At 38.4% G+C, this 19,601-nt stretch overlaps 1 protein-coding gene across 1 annotated transcript; it reads right to left on the bottom strand.

Annotated features, from left to right (window-relative positions):
• Positions 1-1,794: 1,794 nt before the first annotated feature.
• Positions 1,795-15,991, bottom strand: LOC306945423 (ADP-ribosyl cyclase/cyclic ADP-ribose hydrolase 2-like; the record flags this gene model as incomplete). Its single annotated transcript, XM_079534147.1, has 9 exons — positions 1,795-1,909; positions 5,459-5,518; positions 6,004-6,090; positions 8,175-8,267; positions 9,597-9,673; positions 10,280-10,362; positions 10,787-10,922; positions 12,123-12,252; positions 15,822-15,991. 9 exons carry the CDS (start codon positions 15,989-15,991, stop codon positions 1,795-1,797), a joined length of 951 nt encoding a protein of 316 aa, XP_079390273.1.
• Positions 15,992-19,601: the final 3,610 nt, after the last annotated feature.

The raw sequence follows: 19,601 nt of genomic DNA on the forward strand, positions 1-19,601 counted from the left end.
TAGAGCAGACAAGAGCAGACATACTTGTGTTCATGCACATACATGCTGATAAAATGAATTATTCTGAATTACAGTTCTGTTTTTGTCAGATACAACAAGCAGAAACAAAATAGGTTAACAGAAGGGAGAACGGAAATAATCATCCTTGTGATAATGGAGAATGCGACACAATTGAGTCTACGAGTGGTCCAAAAAATGGGCAATGATAGGAAATACTGAATTAGTATCAGTAGCTTCCGCAGGTTTGTCTGCATAAATGCAAAGCACCCTGTGATGCTATGGTACGTGATACTCTCATTTGCCATGAGTAGTTGAGTACTAACAGACCTATTCCAAATAGTGGCATCAAACTAGATTCAAAATGAAGTGATAGGTATATGATGTCTTCAATGAAATATTGACCCCTTAAAACGTTTTCCCCCTTGAAATGCCGTTTCAGACAGCTGTATCTCCAGCACTGCTAGTACAAGTATGGATGACTGAACATTTTGAATCTGTATTTGAACATCATTTGAACATCTGTTGAACATCAGCAGGCATTCAGACATTGTAATTTCTCAGAATGTGACACAGCTTTTATATGAGGCGTTTTGTTAGTCAGAGCATTTACCAAGTGTTATGGCACTATGCACCTACTGTATGGTCATAGAAATAGCTGAGAGATAAGGGATTTTCTTGCTTGCAACTTTTTGCTAACATCTCTCCCTCCCCCAGGGAGTAACAAATGACCTCATTGTTTCTCACTCCTGTCCTGCTGCTTCAGAGATGCTGGCTACACTGTTCTTTCACATTAATTAAAACAATTACATTTAACTCAGAAGAAGAGATCCATACTCAGCTTGAAATTTGCTGCGTTTAAGATCTGAGGAAGCCTCTGTATTTAAAACTTTGCCTTCTTTTCCTAGCTATATTTGCTGGTTTGCTAAAAATCTCTACAGATGTTCCCGAGCTTTTCCAACAAGTTTAAGGCACTTTATTCAAAAGATATTGGAAAGAAATAACTGCTGTCTTTGCTACTGAGTTGATGTAGTGGGAAAGAGTGCAAGAATGTTAGAAATGAGAAAACAGTGCAAGATGTTTCTGAGTATGCTCGTCTTGTCATAAGTGAGTCCACTGAACAAAGGTAGATTCTTGTCTGAATTTGAAATGTTATAAATCTACTCCCTCACATCATGGCTGATGACGTGTGGAGCCTTCTAGACCTGGTGATGCTGGCCATATTGCTGGTTATGCTGTGGCCAGGAAATAGCCAGCTGAGGAACAGCTGGAAGCAGTTAAGAGTAAAATACTGCATGTAAGAACGTGTGCCTTGCATGTCCTGTAACTATTACATCCATACAATAGTTTCAGTTAAGTTTGGTTCAAACACTATTAAGGAAAATGAGTTTAATTTTTCCCACTATCTCACCTACTATGTTTTCTGTCAGGTAAGTTATCTTAAGTTCTCCCATTTGAAATCCTATTTCCTGCTCCCATTTACCCTCCTACTGGACAAAAATTTTTGTTTTCCTTTCTGAAATACATGAATAGAGAGAAAGCATTATTCTCAGTTTCATTCTAGAGAATTTGGATAATAGGACATAGCAAGGGAGTTCTGTACAAGAAAAGGAAAAGATAGGTGAGGCTTTCTAGCAGCAGTAGAATTTTTTTGCACTATTAGTAGTTGAAATCTGGATAGAAGTATGCAGGGTTTTAACATGCATGTTTGCCAGTCCCAGAACTTTGGTGAAATTGTGGTTAGAAATTAATTGAAGCCAGCCAAGTCAAGAGAGGATTTGGATTCAGTCTATTCACTTAGTGTACTAAAGCAGATCTAAACAAAAAGGCTACAAAGGAAACAAACATGAGCCTGTTCCAGCTGCCTCCTCTGTCTGAAGATATAGGTCCTCTTTGTGCTGCTGGTGCAGATCTAAAGAAAAGAAAACAAACAGGATGTTCACAGCACAAGGCTGAGCTAGGATTCTTTTAAATATCAGAGGTTTGTTGCCAAGGGTGAAGTTTGCAGTTCAAGTACTAACCCAGAAGATTCTTTGTAAGCTTGATACCAGGTTCCCTTCAGCTGTCATGATTTTATAAACAGATTTACCTGCGTGCAGAGCCATGAGAACACTTCTTTCTACCTAGTCTGTGCATACTACCTGCACCTTCTTTTATCTCCGTATCCATGTACCATCTCTGGCTTACAATTGAGATAGTATAGAGCTCTTCTAGGTGGCAGTAGTTCTGAAGGTCTGTATTTTTAGAGTCTCCGTACAGTATCCAGATCTATTTCCGAGACTCACTGACACTGAAAAAATGCAAGTAATAAATATCTCTACTAATTGCTGGCACTGGGCTGCCTTTCTGCTTTTTTTTTAATACATCTCTGCCACCTAGTGGGCAATTTTTTGATTACACGTTTTCTTCAAAATAGGTAACAAAGCTCAAAAATTTTGGCTCAGGAGAAACACAGTTCAAATTTGGAGAGGTGTTAAGTTCACACTTCAGAAGCCCCACGTGGATCACAGCACCTTCTAAGCCATTCCTCGGCTACCCTGAGCCAGCCCTCTCCTTCGCAATGCTGAGGTAACAGGAACTGTGGTCACAAAAAGTCACGTGCGTAACTGATGGCATTGGTGCTGGAGACATCAATCTCCAGAAGATAAGAAACAAGGTATGAATATTGTAACAGCAAACAGCCATACTGGCAGGAGATGCAGCAGAGCCCACATGCCTACTCTCAGTATTTATTACTGAGGTATTAAAATGTCATGTGTGTACACCAAGTACACAAAATGCAAAAGAAGCCTCTTCTTAATGGATATCATAGAATGGCTTGGGTTGGAAAGGACCTTGAAGATCATCCAGTTCCAACTCCTTTGTCATGGGCAGGGACACCTCTCACTAGACCAGGCAGGCCAGGGCCCCATGCAGCCTGGTCTTGAACAGCTTCAAGGATGGGGCACTCACAGCTTCCCCAAGCAGCCCATGCCAGAGCCTCAGCCCCCTCATGGTGAAGAATTTCTTTCTAACATTTAACCTAAACCTCTCCTCTTTTAGTTTAAAACTGTTACCTCTTGTCCTGTCACTACATGTCCTTGCAAAAAAGTCTTTCTCCATCTTTCCTGTAAGCCTCCTATATATAAATACTGGAAGGCCGCAATGAGGTCTTCCCAGAGCCTTCTCTTCTCCATGCTGAACAACCTTGATTCTCTCAGCCTCTCTTCATAGGGGAAGTACTCCAGCCCTCTGATCATCTTCATGGCCTCCTCTGGACCTGCTCTAACAGGTCCATGTCCTTCCTGTGCTTGGATATATGCTGTTAATAGTGACACCATTAATGACCAAACTCTCCCCACGCCAGTTAGTGGACCACCACAGAGGAAGAATCCATCTACAGAGAAAACAGATCTATAAGATGAACATCAAATAATTTATAAAATATCTGCTTAAGGGTTCTTTTTGAAAGGATGGCCAATTTTAATGGAGAGGTTATTTTTACAGAGAAGTAAGTATTCTTTTGTGTTAAGTATTTTGGCTACTAAAATTTCTGGGATAGGCAATAATATTTAGCATGCAGATTGGGAAGCTCTGTCTTGATCAGGGATAGCATAGATTTGAAGTGGATTAAGCCTATTTCATTGCCATGCACATAAGAGGGAATAGGAAACTCAGGAAGAAAAGAAGCAAGGAAACTTTTCCTGAGGATGATAATGGCTGAGTTGTTTAGTAATTACTCCAAGACAGTATGAAACTGGTGCTTAGGACATGCTAGTGATTATGCTCATTTTAGTACCAACAAGGATGGATGGGAAGAGGTCACTGCTGCCCTGCAAACAGTATGTGGTACTGCAGAAATGGTATGCTCATCCCTTAATTGAAAAGAAGAAGACAAAAAGGTTTCCAAAAGCATTTGCATCCAGATTTCCTCAGCTGAGGAATGCAACTCCATGACAAAACCTTGAGACAAACGGATTAAAACCTAGGTGGAGAGAATAGTCTTCTGCTAAGAGTTCACAGTACTGTATTTTATAAAGTCCTTTTCCAGTTTGCGAATATCATCACTGTGTTCACAGCTGTGATTTTGCATGGAACAACTGGATTTTCCTTTGACATATATGGGCAAAGCCTTATAATTCACTGGCAGAACAAGGAAACCATATTTTAATCAACTCTTCAAGTGGTCTCCAATAATAAATAAATGCCTCAAGAAGTCAGGAGCAGTTTATTTCTTATATCCGGTAACTGAAAGGATTCTAGAGCTATCAGTCATTTCTACAATCCCACTGTTTTCATTGTACATTTCTGGGTGGGTGCTGGGGCATAATTTTGATGTAAGAATAAACATTGCCATGTGATGAGTGACCAGAACAGAGTATAATTTTCTCCGTAAGGGTGCATTAAAAATTGAACATATGCTGCGGATAGCAACATACACCTCCTTTGTTGTGCTAAGTGAGGTATTACTGCCACACAGTCTCAGTTCAGAGGCAGGCAGAATGCATCCAAAACTGCATGTAGGAGCTGTGTGCTGCCATATCCAGGGAGAGCAAATTGGGCTATCGGCAGCAGAAGTTATTGCAGCATTATGTGGGTTTTAACACGCAGAATATTTGCAGGTGTCTGAATTAGGGCAGGAAGGGCAGTAGAAGATAGAATGTGGACAAATGTATGGATTGTGAATAAAAATAATAAAACTAGAGAACAACTTCACATTTGTGTACCCTGCAACTTTCCAAACTGTGAGGTAGTGTTTATATTCAGATGATCAAATATTCTATATGTGTAACAACATGTAGCTTAAACGACAAATGAAAACAGCCATCTTTCAAGTAAAATTAACTGAAATAAAATATAAATTAATTTACTTCTCTTTATGCAGAAAAGAACAATATTGATTGGAAGGAAAATAAAACACATTAAGGGAGTGATGCTTGCTCAGTAAAAAATGTGTATTCTGGATGTAAAGTGCTTTCTCTACAAATAACCTACTGGACAAAAGTAAACATATTAAAATGTAGAAATTGAGTTTGCATATAAAACGGAAGATAAAAAATCTTCCTCAAAATTTGGAACTGAAAGTTCCAGTAGTTGGATAAATGTTCTCTAGTTCTATTGCCATTATTTCATTATTTTATTATCTGTGCATATTAACAAAAATAATTCAAGATTTGGAATAGATTTTGCATTAGAACACTCATGTGTACAAACTTCATTCATACCATCAGACAATGATTGTGTGATTAAAGAGAACTAATTTACACCTCATTTGCCATAGCAGGGACTCACTGACAATTGTGCACAATTTGTAGCCACAAATCTTTTACTCAATATACAGTAAGTAATAAACTTTGGAATAATGCACATTGCTTATGGATTACACATTTATGATTGAGATGGAATATTAATTGTTGGCTTCTGCATTTTTCACATGGTTATAAGGAAAGCGAGGATGGACTGAACTTCTTTTATTACTTACGATGAAAGGGTACACTTGGAATGGTCAGGATTGTCCAAGCAGAGTAACAACATTACAGGCCTGTAAAGAGACGGTTTTGTTTTCCATCTTTCAGATTGAAAACTAAGGAAAACTAATGAAGAAACCAAACTCAACAGCACTACCATGTCTGAAGATTCCCTACAGCGATACTCTGAAATGGAGCTGTAAATACTATTGTTACTAAACAGTAATTCTACAGATATTCAACTACTGCTTAGATTTTCAATCCAGATAAACATTTTACAGCAAACTGGAATACGAGGCCATCTTCTGTGTCTAAACCTGGATAAGTACAATGCTGCACTTAATTATGCAATCATACAATAAGATGTAGAACTTTGCTGAATTCATTGCTCTGAAATGCCAAGTCTAAAAAATGTGGTATCAGCTCTCTAAGAAACAAGTTTCTTACTGGAGTCATAACTTCAGAGGCACTTATTTGAAGCAAAGCAATAATTTAAAGTAGATCAGTTAGATTAATTGCTTCTGCAAATCCACTGCATTTATGAAGGATTTTCACTTACTTGTAATCGTCAGTGCAGACGACATCATAACCAAGGGTTTTCAGCCTGTCTTCTAATATCTGTACAGTATTATATCCACAGGAATCTCTGTGAGAAAGAAGTTGAATATTATTCCAAATATTTTATTTTCTATTTTCCTTTGAACTATTATCTAGCTCCCATTGAACTTGATGGAATTCGTAAAGGAAATCCCCACTATTTGTCTCTTCTATGTTCCTTAAAACACATAGAAAACTGATGTAGTTTGCTACTTATAATCCTTCATTTGCTTACAGATGTTTAGCATTTTACACACTCAGTTTGCAGAGACTTATGATTGGCTTCAACCTGTGTAGCATTTGCAGATTCTATTAACCAGAAATCTTTCAGATTCCATATACAGAAACAGGAAAAGAGACAATTTTCTAAAATAATAAATAAGGCTTTCATTTTTCATACTCTTAGGTAGCTATTTAGTTGGTGATAAAGTTGATGGTGTCCTTACAGAATAAGCTGGATATAATAAATCAGAATTATTCTTGTAGTTAAAAGTTTGCTTCCCTTCTTGAATACAATGCTAAAACACGAGAACACAGAAAAAATAAATAATCCAAACCACAGTTTTTGTGCCTAGCACTGATTTTTTTTTTTTATTTGGTTCAATCAACAAAGAAAGCTTGGCATAGCAATGAACCTACTGAGATTTCTAAAACTTACACCAGTGTCAAGTAGTAAGGCCACTATTAGTTACCCATTAGTCAGTACCCATGACTCTAAGAAAATCATATGGTATCAAAAAATCACTCTTCATAAAGTATATAAATATTCCCATGCATCCAGCTAACACAAACTGAAATATAATCTCAGTAGAAATTCAGTGCTTGTTCTAATTCTTCTTTGTGATAAGGGCTACTTCTGCAAAGGTGAACTATACTTTTTTTTCCAGATATGATTCTTCGGTTTTAAAAGAAAGGTTCAGAAATGCTGACATAAAACATGCTTATACTTGCTTCTCTTGTCATACATTCCATAGAACTACAGTAAAATATTGCTCTGGGTTGGCAAGAGCAAAATGTAATGAAAGAGAAGCAAATGGAAAGAGATGAGATGTGAAAGAGAAGGATAAAAAAGGAATTGTTTCAAGAAGAGCATCCTCACACTCCAAAGAATCCACGTGACATCAGAGATTTAGCTGCTTGTGGTGGATATGGTGACATCTGAGGCTGTTTTTCTTGCCCCATTCAGCCAGAACACTTTTAAGACCAATTAAGAGCTATCACAGAATCACAGGAGTTGAAAGGGACCTCAAGAGATCATCGAGTCTAACCTCCATAATAAAGCAGGCACTCTAATATAGGTTGCACAGGTAGGCATCCAGACGGGTCTTTAATACCTCCACAGAAGGAGATATGATACAGTAAATTGCAGGGACTGTGGAGATGGTTGGAGTAAAGCTCACTTCTTCTACTCCTCTACCTTTGATTCATCTATGCATGATGACTGCTTCTCTCCCTCATAGAGAGAGAACTTTCCCCCAGAATTTTTAATTAATAGACCACTTAATTTTTCCTTTACCAAGGCCTATCACCTTGCATAACAATTCTGTTACCTACAAAGTCCATTTTCTACCATGTTTCTATTGAAAATCTTTACTTCATTTTTGGCTATTCTTTTTAGACTGTTTTGTTTGTTTGTTAGCTTTTAAATAAAATTAACAGCAGAATGAAACTTGTTAAAGCTTACTTTTTATTCTTGGATTGATTTTAAGTTATGAGAGAAGACGAGCCCAATTGTGGCATTTCCATGCTTCTACTGATTTCCAGAACAGTTAAGATAAGTGAAAATCAAAATAATGTATTTGGAAAGGCAAAAGAAATACTTCACATCAGCATGTAATCTGAAATTCAGTTTGACCCTTTTCCTACCAAAACAGCATGTGCTATGTCATCACTTAAGGTTTGAGATCCACATAAACGTATCTCAAACTAAGTGGACATCAGAACTAACATTAGAATTTATTTTTATTTTGTCTACTTCTGGGAGTGCCAGCTGATGCCTCCTGCGTCAGCAAAAGCATCTAAAATATTTTTAGTTTAATTGCTGAGCAACTGTAGTAAAAGTAAAGGCTAAGGTTAGGTTTTAAAAACAGGCTTAAGAAGAAAGAATGATTTTTGTAGGAAGATACAACTTACATATCTGGTCCTTCAATATCATCCACAACCCAGATGACTATTTGTGAGATCTTGTCTCTCTGGAGATAAGGTATTTCATAATCTGCAAAAAAACTGATTTGAGAAACATTTGTTTAGAACTATGTGGGAAAAAATCCCTCTGCAATAATCAAACCTCTGATCCTGCTGTGGGATATGGGCTTGCTTGCTTTTAGATTTGTATCTTATGATACAAATCTGATCTTATGATCAGATTCAACAGAGTTGAAAAAATCTGATTCATGTTATGAACGTGCACAAAGTGAAACACATTTAATGTGAAGTTTTGTTTTTATATTCTTCACCTTTGAAGGTGAACTAAAGAAAGTTATGACTTAGAGGTGAATTAGAGTGAAATGAACTTTAAAATGCAAACACAAAACAAAGAGCATTTGATATTTAGCCAAAAAAAGGATTGTTCTTGTAGACTTCTAGACTGAATACAATTTTGTTTTACATAAAGTTTAACAACAGCCACAAAACAGATTGATTTTTAGATATGAAATCATAGCAATATTAATAACAGATTTGGTCTAAGAATTCATAAGGCCATAAAGGAGAAACTTCTAGCTGTGTTTATCCCTGGCCCAGAATTAATTTTCTACTTTATTGTCCTGTGTAATTTTACTTTGCTACATAATTATCAATTAAAGCAGGATAATAATATGGAAACTAAATCCTCCAACATCAAATAGAAAATGCCAATTCCAACAGATTGTTTTTAAACACTCCAGCAAAGATGTAATGTTTTCTGACCTTATCTTTGCACTCCCACCTCCCCCTCCCATCACAATGCTTGTAATGGCTGTGTCTTCATATAATGTCTGATCCAAGCCCCAGCCCATGTGTGTGATCTGATTTGCCTATCATGAGTCTTCTAAGTTTCTGCATCTGAGCAAGCAGCTGCTGCATTGGAAAGAAATCACAAGGCTTGGGATGGTTATTGCAGTCTGCTGGTACTGAGCTGAGACCTATCCATGAAGTTAACATGTTAATTTAAACTTCTGGAGAAGTGGGAGGCTTTTACTAACAGTTACCATCTCTAGAGAAGTCTGGTATGGCTACGACTGACCAGAGATCTCCAGTGACAACAGTAGATTTGCCTGTCCAAGGTGTTCAAGCCTGTCTAAAATAGTGAAAGTATAACCAAAAAACAAGATTACAGTTATTTTTTAACTCTTTTGCTTGTTCATGCATACATGATCAGGAAAAATGCATATTCCTCCAAAACATAATGGGATCTTTAACTAGAGGAGCCAGAAGCCCAGGAAGAACAATATATAACAGACTTCAGTAAACCAGTTATTTAACCGTGCAGGAGAAGACCCAAACCACTGGTCGACCTTTTTCTTTACAGACATCAGACCTTCAACACATTATTTTGTGCTCACACAGTTTTCTTACCCTCTGATTGGATAAGCTCCTCCTTCTGCAGAACCATTCAACAAGACATGTATCACCCCAGAACTGTGTTGTGCGTACTGCAATACATAACAGAATATTTCTTTTCCAGAATTTATTTTCAGATTTTTTCTATGACTTGGTATTGTCTTGCAAGTAATGATGACCAAGGAGACAATTTTACCAGAGCAGAATTGTGAAAATAATGTCAAACTAAAACCCAGAACCCCAGCCTGCTCATTCCAGTAAAGCTGACAAGAATTATACAGCCAATGCATGAATTCAATCTATCTTCTCAAATTATTTTCTAATTCAATTTATCTTCTCAAATTATTTTCTCAAACCTATAAACAACTTCTTCAGGTCAGGAACTCTCCTGACCTGAATTTTGGCACTCCTTGGGCTTGATCTTTGGAGGTCCTAAAGCCCCTAGTGTGCTTGTTGTGCAGTATATGCTTAATATGTATTAACACAGCTAACATAGAATTTGACCATGTTAGCTAGATGGGATGAAAGTCAGGCTCCCTCTGCTAAACACCATTCCCAGCCTAGAAAAGCCCCTTTGTACCTGAGAAAATAATTTAGCACAGTATGAGACTCAAATCTGTTTTGACTCGGCAATGCTTTCCTAAACCACCAGGGATGTGCTCACTAATGTACAAAGTGTGTGTTAATGGACTATTTACAGTCATCGAAGCCATCCTCCAGAAAGCATCCACTGCATTGTTTTCACATTCTGCTGCAGTAGGGCAGGATTCATAGTCCAGTCCTGTCAGGAAGCATGTGAGATGTACTGTTAAAGACATAATAATGGCTACAAAAAGTGACCTCAGAAAGCAACTACATACAAGATAGTCTGAAATAACACAGGAAACTGTTTTATTTTTTTCTTAGCATTTTCCATTCTCTGCAGTTAACATTATCAGTGACATGCTGTGGTCTTGATAATTTGGATGAAATGGCCATAACTCCACACCCGGGATGCAGACAGCTCTACATTCCACGGTTTATCTCCTGCGCAGCATTGTTTCACTGTGTGCTTTTCTTAAGTATTCACACAAAACAGGAGAGAAGAGAGTGGAGGTACCCAATTCTTAATTTTTAAGCAAAATTAAATCCTCCAAAACACAGCAGTCTGTCTCCATTACAGTTTTACAGGCAAGCATATAATATAGCACTCGCTGTCTTCTTACCAGTGCTGTTTTCCTGCCCACACCAGTTTAGAAAATCTCCAAAGAAGCCAAATAGAGTGTCACCAAGAGTCATGTAGCGACGAGCTCTGTTTGAAAAGCTGTTGACTAGCAGCTGATTATTTTCCCAGAAGAGAGACTAAATTAAAAAGGAAAACAAAATACAGAAGAAATGAACCACCACTTGGGTGCAGACACAAGTTTATGTGGTGCTGAAAACATTTTAAAATATATTTTGGTATTTATTTCAAAATCAAGCTAAGAATCAGGAATGTTAGCTACCTATTTATAGGAACAAACTTAATTCTTACAGTGGTGTTAATTCTGATCACTAGAGGCTTCAGGGGTGTTTCTACCATACTCAGATTGGAATCACATCTATACTAAATATAATGAGGCCTAGCTTTGCTTTCTTCATCAGATACTTAGGGAAAGAAAGAAAAAGAGGAGGCATTCATAAGCCAGATACAGCTTAGAAAATTGTCTCATATTTGTATGCTGGCTTATGGTGTGAAAAAAAATTGTATGTTACACTGCTACTTTCATGTTTGCAAAATGCTCTCATTAATGAATCTACACAGTCAGTAGCATTTGTAGCTTTAGCTTGTATCACCTAGAGATAAGGAACAATTATGTCAGCAGAAACACTGCTTTGTGTTACAACCTTTTATAAAAGGCTAAAACATACATTTTGATGGGATCCTACAGCACCCTATCTCATTTCTGTTTATATGTTTAACGTTTTTAACATGTCAGAGTTGAATATTCAGCGCCCTGGGATTTGGTGTGTAAGCAGAAGGAGCAGACAGCCATTGCAAGCAGAGCATCTAGCCTGAGGAAAAGTAGCTGTGCAAGGTCAGGGACTGCAACAGAACTACTGGCACAGCAGGAAAAACAGGAGACATTTGTAGCATGGGAAGGGAGTAACAGATAAGGAAGACACACAGATCCCAGGCTTTCACTGCAAAAACAGTGAGGAAGAGGAAATGTTAACACAATCAACCACTGCAGACACAGGGAGAGGCTGGTACAGAAGAAGGAAGAGACAAAGGACACCAGAACCCCTGGGGAGAGGACTGATGGGGGATCGAGGTCTCCTGCAGAGGGGAAGGGAGTTGTAAAGTAGTACAGAGGAATATGAAGATTACTGCTGAAGTTACTGCTTACAAGAAATGCAGATAAATGCACTGCACTCAGCTCCAGTTTAGTTTATAAGCTGCAGGTGGGCCAAAATAATGAATTATCAGCCACAGAATGACTTCTAGTCTGCTCTGAATGACTGTGATGGGAAATCTGCTAGATGTCACTGGACTGTTATCATAACATTAATAATCATTACCTTGCCAGCGGGAATTGCGTGCAATGACAGTTTGAAAAATAATTCAAAGTCTTGAGGTAGAATGTTGCAAGGATCCTTGTTAATAAAAGCATTTCTAAAGGCTTCCCATAACTCTGAACAGTTCTTCTCACTGCAATTGTCAAAACAAATAGCAGAACTGGTTTGTTTTTATTTTTTTTCCAAAGCAGAACAAGAAAGTGATTTGTTCCCCATCTCTTTCAATCCATAAAGTAAATCCCTCACAAGATTAAGACAGAAAGTTTGCAACCAAGGAATAGCATGTATCTCATTTTTCTCCTCCTTACTGCAGCACCTCTCCAAAGAAATTATGAAGAAGTAAAATGCAATAAAATTAGTTGGATTTACAGTGTGGAATTAGACATACATACATTTTAAAACATACCCTATAAAGTCTTCACAATGAATTCTGCTATCCAGCTTGGTAGAAAGGCTAAAAGAACCAAACAGCTTTCTCAGAAATCTTAGGGATTCAAAAAGCCACTTCTGTTAAAGCACAGCTAAATATGCAAAGCTACTGAATGTAAAAATTACTCCTCAAATGTCAGATTCCAGTGCAGGAGTTACTAACAGTTTTGATGACAGAAAAATGGTTTCAACAAAGAACATCCTCAGTGTAAGCAGACTCAAGGATGATGCAGCTTTAACTTCTGGAATAAGCACAGAGGCTGTGTGGGACATGTACTGTCACTGCGCAGTAGCTGCAAGAGTACTGTTAGGATTCAGCATTTAAACTGCTCATGAAGAGGTGGGCTGAAAAAAGACGCAAGGCTGTGCATTTATTTCCCTTCTGCCTGCTCTGCTTTGGGGACAATAAGCTCTCGCAGAAGGACAGGGCCAGCCAGACAGGGATGGAAGCATCCTAAATCTCTGGATTTGCATGAGCTCATCTGCGAAAGCTCTGGACCTGCATGAAGTAATTAAAAAGTGAATTGCTGCTTTCATCACTTTCCCATGGTACCTTCCCCACTTACGCTGTGACAATGTCTATGCTGGGAGCACTGCTCAACAGAAAAATGTACTTCACATGCACCAAGCGTCCCCAGTGTGAGTGGCTGTAATTATGAAGCTTGAATAAAAGTAGTCTCTAAAACTAAACTAAACCTAGCCATTAGAGTGTTTAGTTCATTTAATGTTATCCATATACAGAGGGGTTTCTCTTGGTGCTTCTCCTCACGAGATTCTTTAAGCAGCTGCTTTGAGATGCAGAGATTCTAGATTATTTAAAGTTAGAGAAGCCAGCTTCCATGCAGGAAAAAGAACTTTGGTCCCATGCAAAGAACTGGTCATGCTTCCAACATCTTTTTAAAAACTAACGTACCTTAAGCAAATATGAGACCTTGACCTGAGAATTTTCAGTGATGCAATATGACCCTTGGTCAGTGGTTCCAATGATTAAACAGCTTACTTGATAAAAGGATTTGCACCCTATTTCTAACTTCAAGCTGTTAAACTTTAGCTCCTGACAACTGTATATATTTATGTCTTGTTTTGCAGAAGAGGTGAGTGCTGTCAGCCCTCACTTCTTCGTGTTAGTGCTTGTAAATTATCATCAGCTGAACTCTTAACATCTTGACAGTTGAAACCAGCAGTAATTTTCTGCTTAATTCACGTGCATTTTTCACTTCATGTCTTCTCATCTCAGGTTTGAACAGCTTGTAAATCAAAAAGATTATTCTTCTCTGTTAACTCAAAATTTCTTAGTTGGCAAAAATACTTCATGAACGACAGAGTGGGGAAGGACTGTAGTTCAGGACAGTTCTTCTCAATCTTAATAGACAAAAATAAGATGTATCACATTTAATTCGTAATATTTTTTCCCCAAAAGCTTTCATTACATGCTATCTGTACATAAACATGGCAGCTAACATAAGAGTTGTGTTTGTGTAATATAGCATACTAACATTAAACAACTTCAAATACGATTTTCGTTCAAATTTCTCACTTCTGCATTTTGTAAAATACCTCTTCTGCAATTTTGTATGTTCTCTCTTAATGCAAGGTTCTTCTTGTGTTTCTATAAGCATTTTTATGTTTTAATTGTATTGCAGTGTAAAGACATGTTTTGCCAGATTCTTTTCTGTTAGTGAAGTATTTTTGAAAATTATTCTGAAGCAAAACCTATCCAGGTGGCTATGCCTCTGTAAAAGCTAGCCTGGGGGCAATTAAGAGGCAGACAATGAACAAAAAGGATTATAAATAATTAGAATATCTGGCTTGCAGCTGTGCAATATGAAATTTCAATTTCGTTCATGTTACAGTATTTTCTCATAGACCTAAGGGAACGAGAATAAAAATATATTATGAAATTACATGAAATAAATTGTGCAGCTGCTCTTTTTATACTGCCCATTTGGCCCTTAATTCAGGAAAGCAATGCTAACGTCCAACCTTACTTTATACTGTTCAGATTAAGAATAATTTGATGTGTTCAGACTCCGCAACTTTATGCATCAAAAATGTCACAAAACTGTAATATATAAATACTTTCTATACCACTGTAGTTACATGGTAAAGCAAACATTTCCACAGTAACCATCCTTTATGTTGCTCATTTTAGAGTATTTTGATGTATTAGTTAAGTCCTGCTTCTGCTAGAAATGAAATGGCATCTCTTAACCGTCGCAAGATAAGACTTGTCTAGTTACCTACATAATTTTTAATTAACATGATTTTGTAGCTCATATTATGTTGTAGTGGTGTAGGAACATATAGTTAAAGCTTACTGATGCTATCCACTGTGATGCATTTATACATTTGCCACGCTGGAGCTGCTTTGACAGAATTTTAGTACTGCATTCTCTGCATTAGGATGAGGTTTTATTTCCTATGGAACTTCAAAAAAAAAAAAAAAGGTTCTGATATGTTAAGAAAAATGTTGCTTTGCCTTTGTTAAATATCATAAGTCTGTTTTCAAGACAGGTCCTGAATCTTCCTGTTTTGCAGCAGGAACTGAAAAAGCGAAGCTGGGGGAAGGTGGTGGTGTTTTCCACTATTTTGCAACTTATTGAATTCTGCACAAGACCACAATTCGATACTGCAGAAATCCAGACAGCTTCCTTCTGCAAATACCTTCAAACTATCAGGAGCAATTCTGGACTGAATTCAAAGCGACTGTCCTTCAGACATTTCTCCTTTTCACTAAAGCCGAAACAATGTAAAGAAGAAAGAAAACGTGGTCATTTTAGGCAAGGGTATTTCCTCCAATTTTGTGTAATTGACACAGACAATGAAAACTCATGGTAATAGTACTTCACTGAGTTGATTACTACTTGATTTTTCACCTGGATGAGCTAAGCAGTTTATATCAGCAGCACAGAATATCTGTGATGCGGTCTTCACCCTCTTACTTGACATGACCTACAATACACACAGAGTAATGCCAGTCTTTCCAGGAGCGCTGACTGATTGGTGCTTTAGAAACATCCCCAGAACTTCTGTGCAGTGTTCTCTTTATAGAACACCCTTACTAGGGGAAAAAAGTTGAAGCATTAAAAATACTGCCTTATTTACACTACTGGTATTATTGCAACATCCATCAAAGTTCAATTTCTGTTTCCAGAAAGCTACACGTTTCGGCTTCAGTCGGATTACTTTCATGGCTAAGAGTCATCATACTTTTGATTAATGAGCAATTTGTACAGAAGACAAACACTATTCCAGAAACATGCAATAACTTACCCAACAGCAGGATTCACAATTCTAATATAGTCATAACACCTTCCAACGGTTATGCTTTCCAGGTTTTGTGTTGTACCTTCACCTTTCCATTTTCTTCCTTGCACTTCTGAAAAGTTGTTCATAAACAGAATGGAGCCTAGTAAGAAAGACAGAAAAAGGCTCTTCATCATGAATTCTCTACAATCCAAGTTCTTAAAAGAAAAAAAAAAAGACAAAAACGACCAGATTAAATTATACAAGTTAAAGGGAAACCAATTAATATCTTCAATAGTAGCTGTAGCTCTGTACACAGCTGACAAAGTTGGACAGAAACCTGAACCTTGCCAGACAATGTAATCACACTGTTTCCTGAAATGACCGCAACCAGGGACACATCACTTCCTTCCATCTGAAAGTCCTCTACTTCAGGAAAACGAGACTTTTATGGTTCTGATGTTGCCACCTGGTGATAACTGGGAAGAATTACAATATAGTTTAGTATTCAGTGTACTTACTATTCAGCATTTACAACGTATGTATTTACAATGCCTTCAGTTCGCTTAATTGCCACACTGCAGATTCCTAGAACTCACAAGTGCTTGCAAGCAGCACATTCTAGAGCAGTCTCATTTAGTTTCAAGAAAAGGCTGCACTTTTTTCACGGCTTAGGTAAAAATAGATGCTGAAATACATACGAAGAACGAAGAAATTGAAATACATAGGTGCTGATCTCATAACCCAAATTCTCATGTGATCTTGGGTCATGCATATGGATATCATTACTGACTTCCTTTTCTGCCCCTCCACTGGGTACTGACAGTAAAATGTTGATGTGATGATGTGTGATTTAAAGTCCTCTTTGTAAACAAAACCAGGCAGGATTATGAGAGCCAGAAAGGCTTAAGGCACTTCTGTGCATGGAAGAAATATCTTCAACTTCTGTTCGCTTTTATTTTGCCTCCAAATTCTTTTCCCTCGAGAATTCTGCTAGACTGTCAAATGGTATGAATTAATGCACTCCTCAGTGTAAATATTTCCCTCTTTAAAATAATTTATAATTTTTTCAGCTTCAGAGAAATTTTTGTATGGATTCACATTTCTGAGAAATGCGGCCTTTCTTTCTGCTGAGCAGTTTCCACATCTCAGCGAATTTTATTTCTGTATTTATTGATATCATGCTAGATATATGTGCTGTGTATCTGTACTATGTAAATATACTAACATACATACACAACAGTACTCACACAATATATTATATTGAAGGTAAAATCCTACTTTTCATCAAGTAAATTGCTACTCGTGCATTTATCCTGTAAGTGCAGCTACATTTTGGCTTATTATCTGCAGCAAATTCTTTAGGAAAGCCGTATTTGCCCAGTCATAGATGTGCGGTATTGGGCTTAGTATGGAGGAAACACTGCAAATGCTGTGCTTCAGTTACTTCTTCAAGGCTTTTTCTTCCTATTTCCCTTTCATAGTCTCTAAAGGATGACCTCTTGACAGGTCATTAGCACACTAAACACATGATTTCAAGTCTACTGCTTTGGGTTAGGATTAGACAGTGCAACCACCCACAGAAGTCAAGGAAAAAAATTTTAACATGGACTTCACCTTGGACATATTTTGCCTAATTATTTTGGGAATAAGAGATACTGTAGGTATCACTGATGAGATCTTCTATATAGAAGTGGGATTTCTGGCATCAAGATCACAACCCCTGCTTAAAAATATATACAGTATAATTTTAACAGATGGAGACAGAGTTTTGGAATTGCTTTTCTTTCTGGACACACCAGTTTAGAACTCATAAATTACATGAAGAAAATGGGGGGGTTTCTCAGTGACGTTCTGCAAAAAAAGAATGTTTTTCAGAATGCTGCACAAACTGACTGAACATGACAGAGGGAATGCAAACGGGTACAGTAATTGCTGGGATCCCCACCTCATTGCCTGCCAAGCTTTCTGTCCTCGTTGACCCCTTGGAAAAATACACCGTGGCTGGATGGGCCTCTGATCTGACTTGGCAGAGCCACTTTACTTTATACGTTCTTAGCTTTGATTTAAATCCTTCATGTGATGGCTGATCTAATAGGCCTCCAGGGTCATTGTTCCCATGGTTAGATAGCCTTAGGAGTCATACCTCTGGCCTGAACTTGTTTTTCTTCAGCTTCCAGTCACTGAATCTCATTATGTCTTCTTCTATTATGTTAATGAAAAATCCAGCCTCAGAACTATATTCTGTGTAAACACTTGTAAAAAATGACCAACTCTTCCCCATTAAACTTGACCATGAAAAATATAACATTTAAATCTCATTATCAGGCACTTTCTCATGTACCATTGCACTTCAGTGCCATGAACTGTCTGTCCACCTTGCCCCCCAAGCTCCAGCAGTTCACAGTGGCTGTGGACCACCTGCCCCTTGCTCTTTCCCTCTCTCCTAGAGAAGTCTGACCATGAAGCAGTCAACAAAATTTGAAGCACATCTGCACTGGAGATACTCTAGTTCATAAAGCAAATATTTCTTCAGACTACCATGAAATTCAGTATGTTTATGTTCTGACAGCCTGGAAGATGAGGATGGACACGTTCTCTCTTGTTATTTCTGCAACATGTGAGCAGTAACTTCCAGCAGATGGAAGATTAACAGGTGGGAGCATTAATCCTCTGCTATTACTGAGGCATGAACTGCTGGCAGAAGAACCCCAGTTCTGTGTGATCTCATGTTTTAGGCTTTGAAATATGACTTTGGAAATGCCCATATTAGCAAGCAATATGCTTCACAAAATGCTGTTTCTTGAGGGTTTGCATTTTTGGTTCATAAATTCAACCTAGAGCAGTAACCCCAAAGTCTGCCCTGTGCTCCTGTATGCGATACTCCTCTATGCAAGAAATGTGCCTACCGGACCCAAAAGCAGAGCTCTGTGTACTAGCCAGGGAGAAATACAGCTGTGTGCTGGGTGGCTAGTTGTGTAATACCTCTGTTTTGCCTTCCTTCCCTTCTCTTGTGTAACTGCTATTTTCTCAGAGGCTTGCATAAAGCTAATCTTCCAAAATTTGTACACCTTTGTCAAATACGATTAAATAGGTCAACATGTTCAAAAGTTCTTGAAGCGGAAAGGATGAATAGAAAAGGCAACACCCAACACTGCAATTGCTTAAAGATCATTTCCTCGGATAAAGAACTGAAGGGATTATCGCGTTGGGCGATCGAGATAACCCAGATCACCTGTCCTCTCTTCTCCTTTTGTTACCTCCTGATTTTACAATCGATGACTTCACACTCTGTTCCCAATAGCTGGCACACTGACACGTACTGAGCTAAAACGCAGGCATGCTTTCACCCAAAAGATTTCAATTTACGGACGGTTCATTGGTTCCATTAGCAGTTCGCTGCTCGCTTGGCACAGCCTCGGCAGCCCAGCCGGGACGCACCGCGCTCTTCACACGCACTGCCTCACCCGCCCACCCCCTCTCCCTTCCTCACGCATCGTCTCAGCACCTGTTCATTTTTCAGGAGCGAGAAGCCAGCTTTATTTCGTGTAAACGCACAACGATTTTTTATTTAACAGTAGATTTAAGGAGCGCTGATTGCAGCACGTGAGACGCGCGCCAGGCTCCCGAGCTAGCCGCCACACGGCGCGCCCGCGCAGCCCGGCAGCACTTGGAGCCGCTTCCACAGCTCTGGTCAACCGCTGTGCACACAGCAGGTCTGGCTAGAAACACAGACCGGCCGCTCTGCCCTCAAGCGCAGCTGGCGCCAGCCAGGCCCCGCAGCCGAACGACGAGGAACTCGCCGCG

The sequence above is a fragment of the Tetrao urogallus genome, assembly GCF_951394365.1.
Source record: "Tetrao urogallus genome assembly, chromosome: 4".
Taxonomy (NCBI): domain Eukaryota; kingdom Metazoa; phylum Chordata; class Aves; order Galliformes; family Phasianidae; genus Tetrao; species Tetrao urogallus.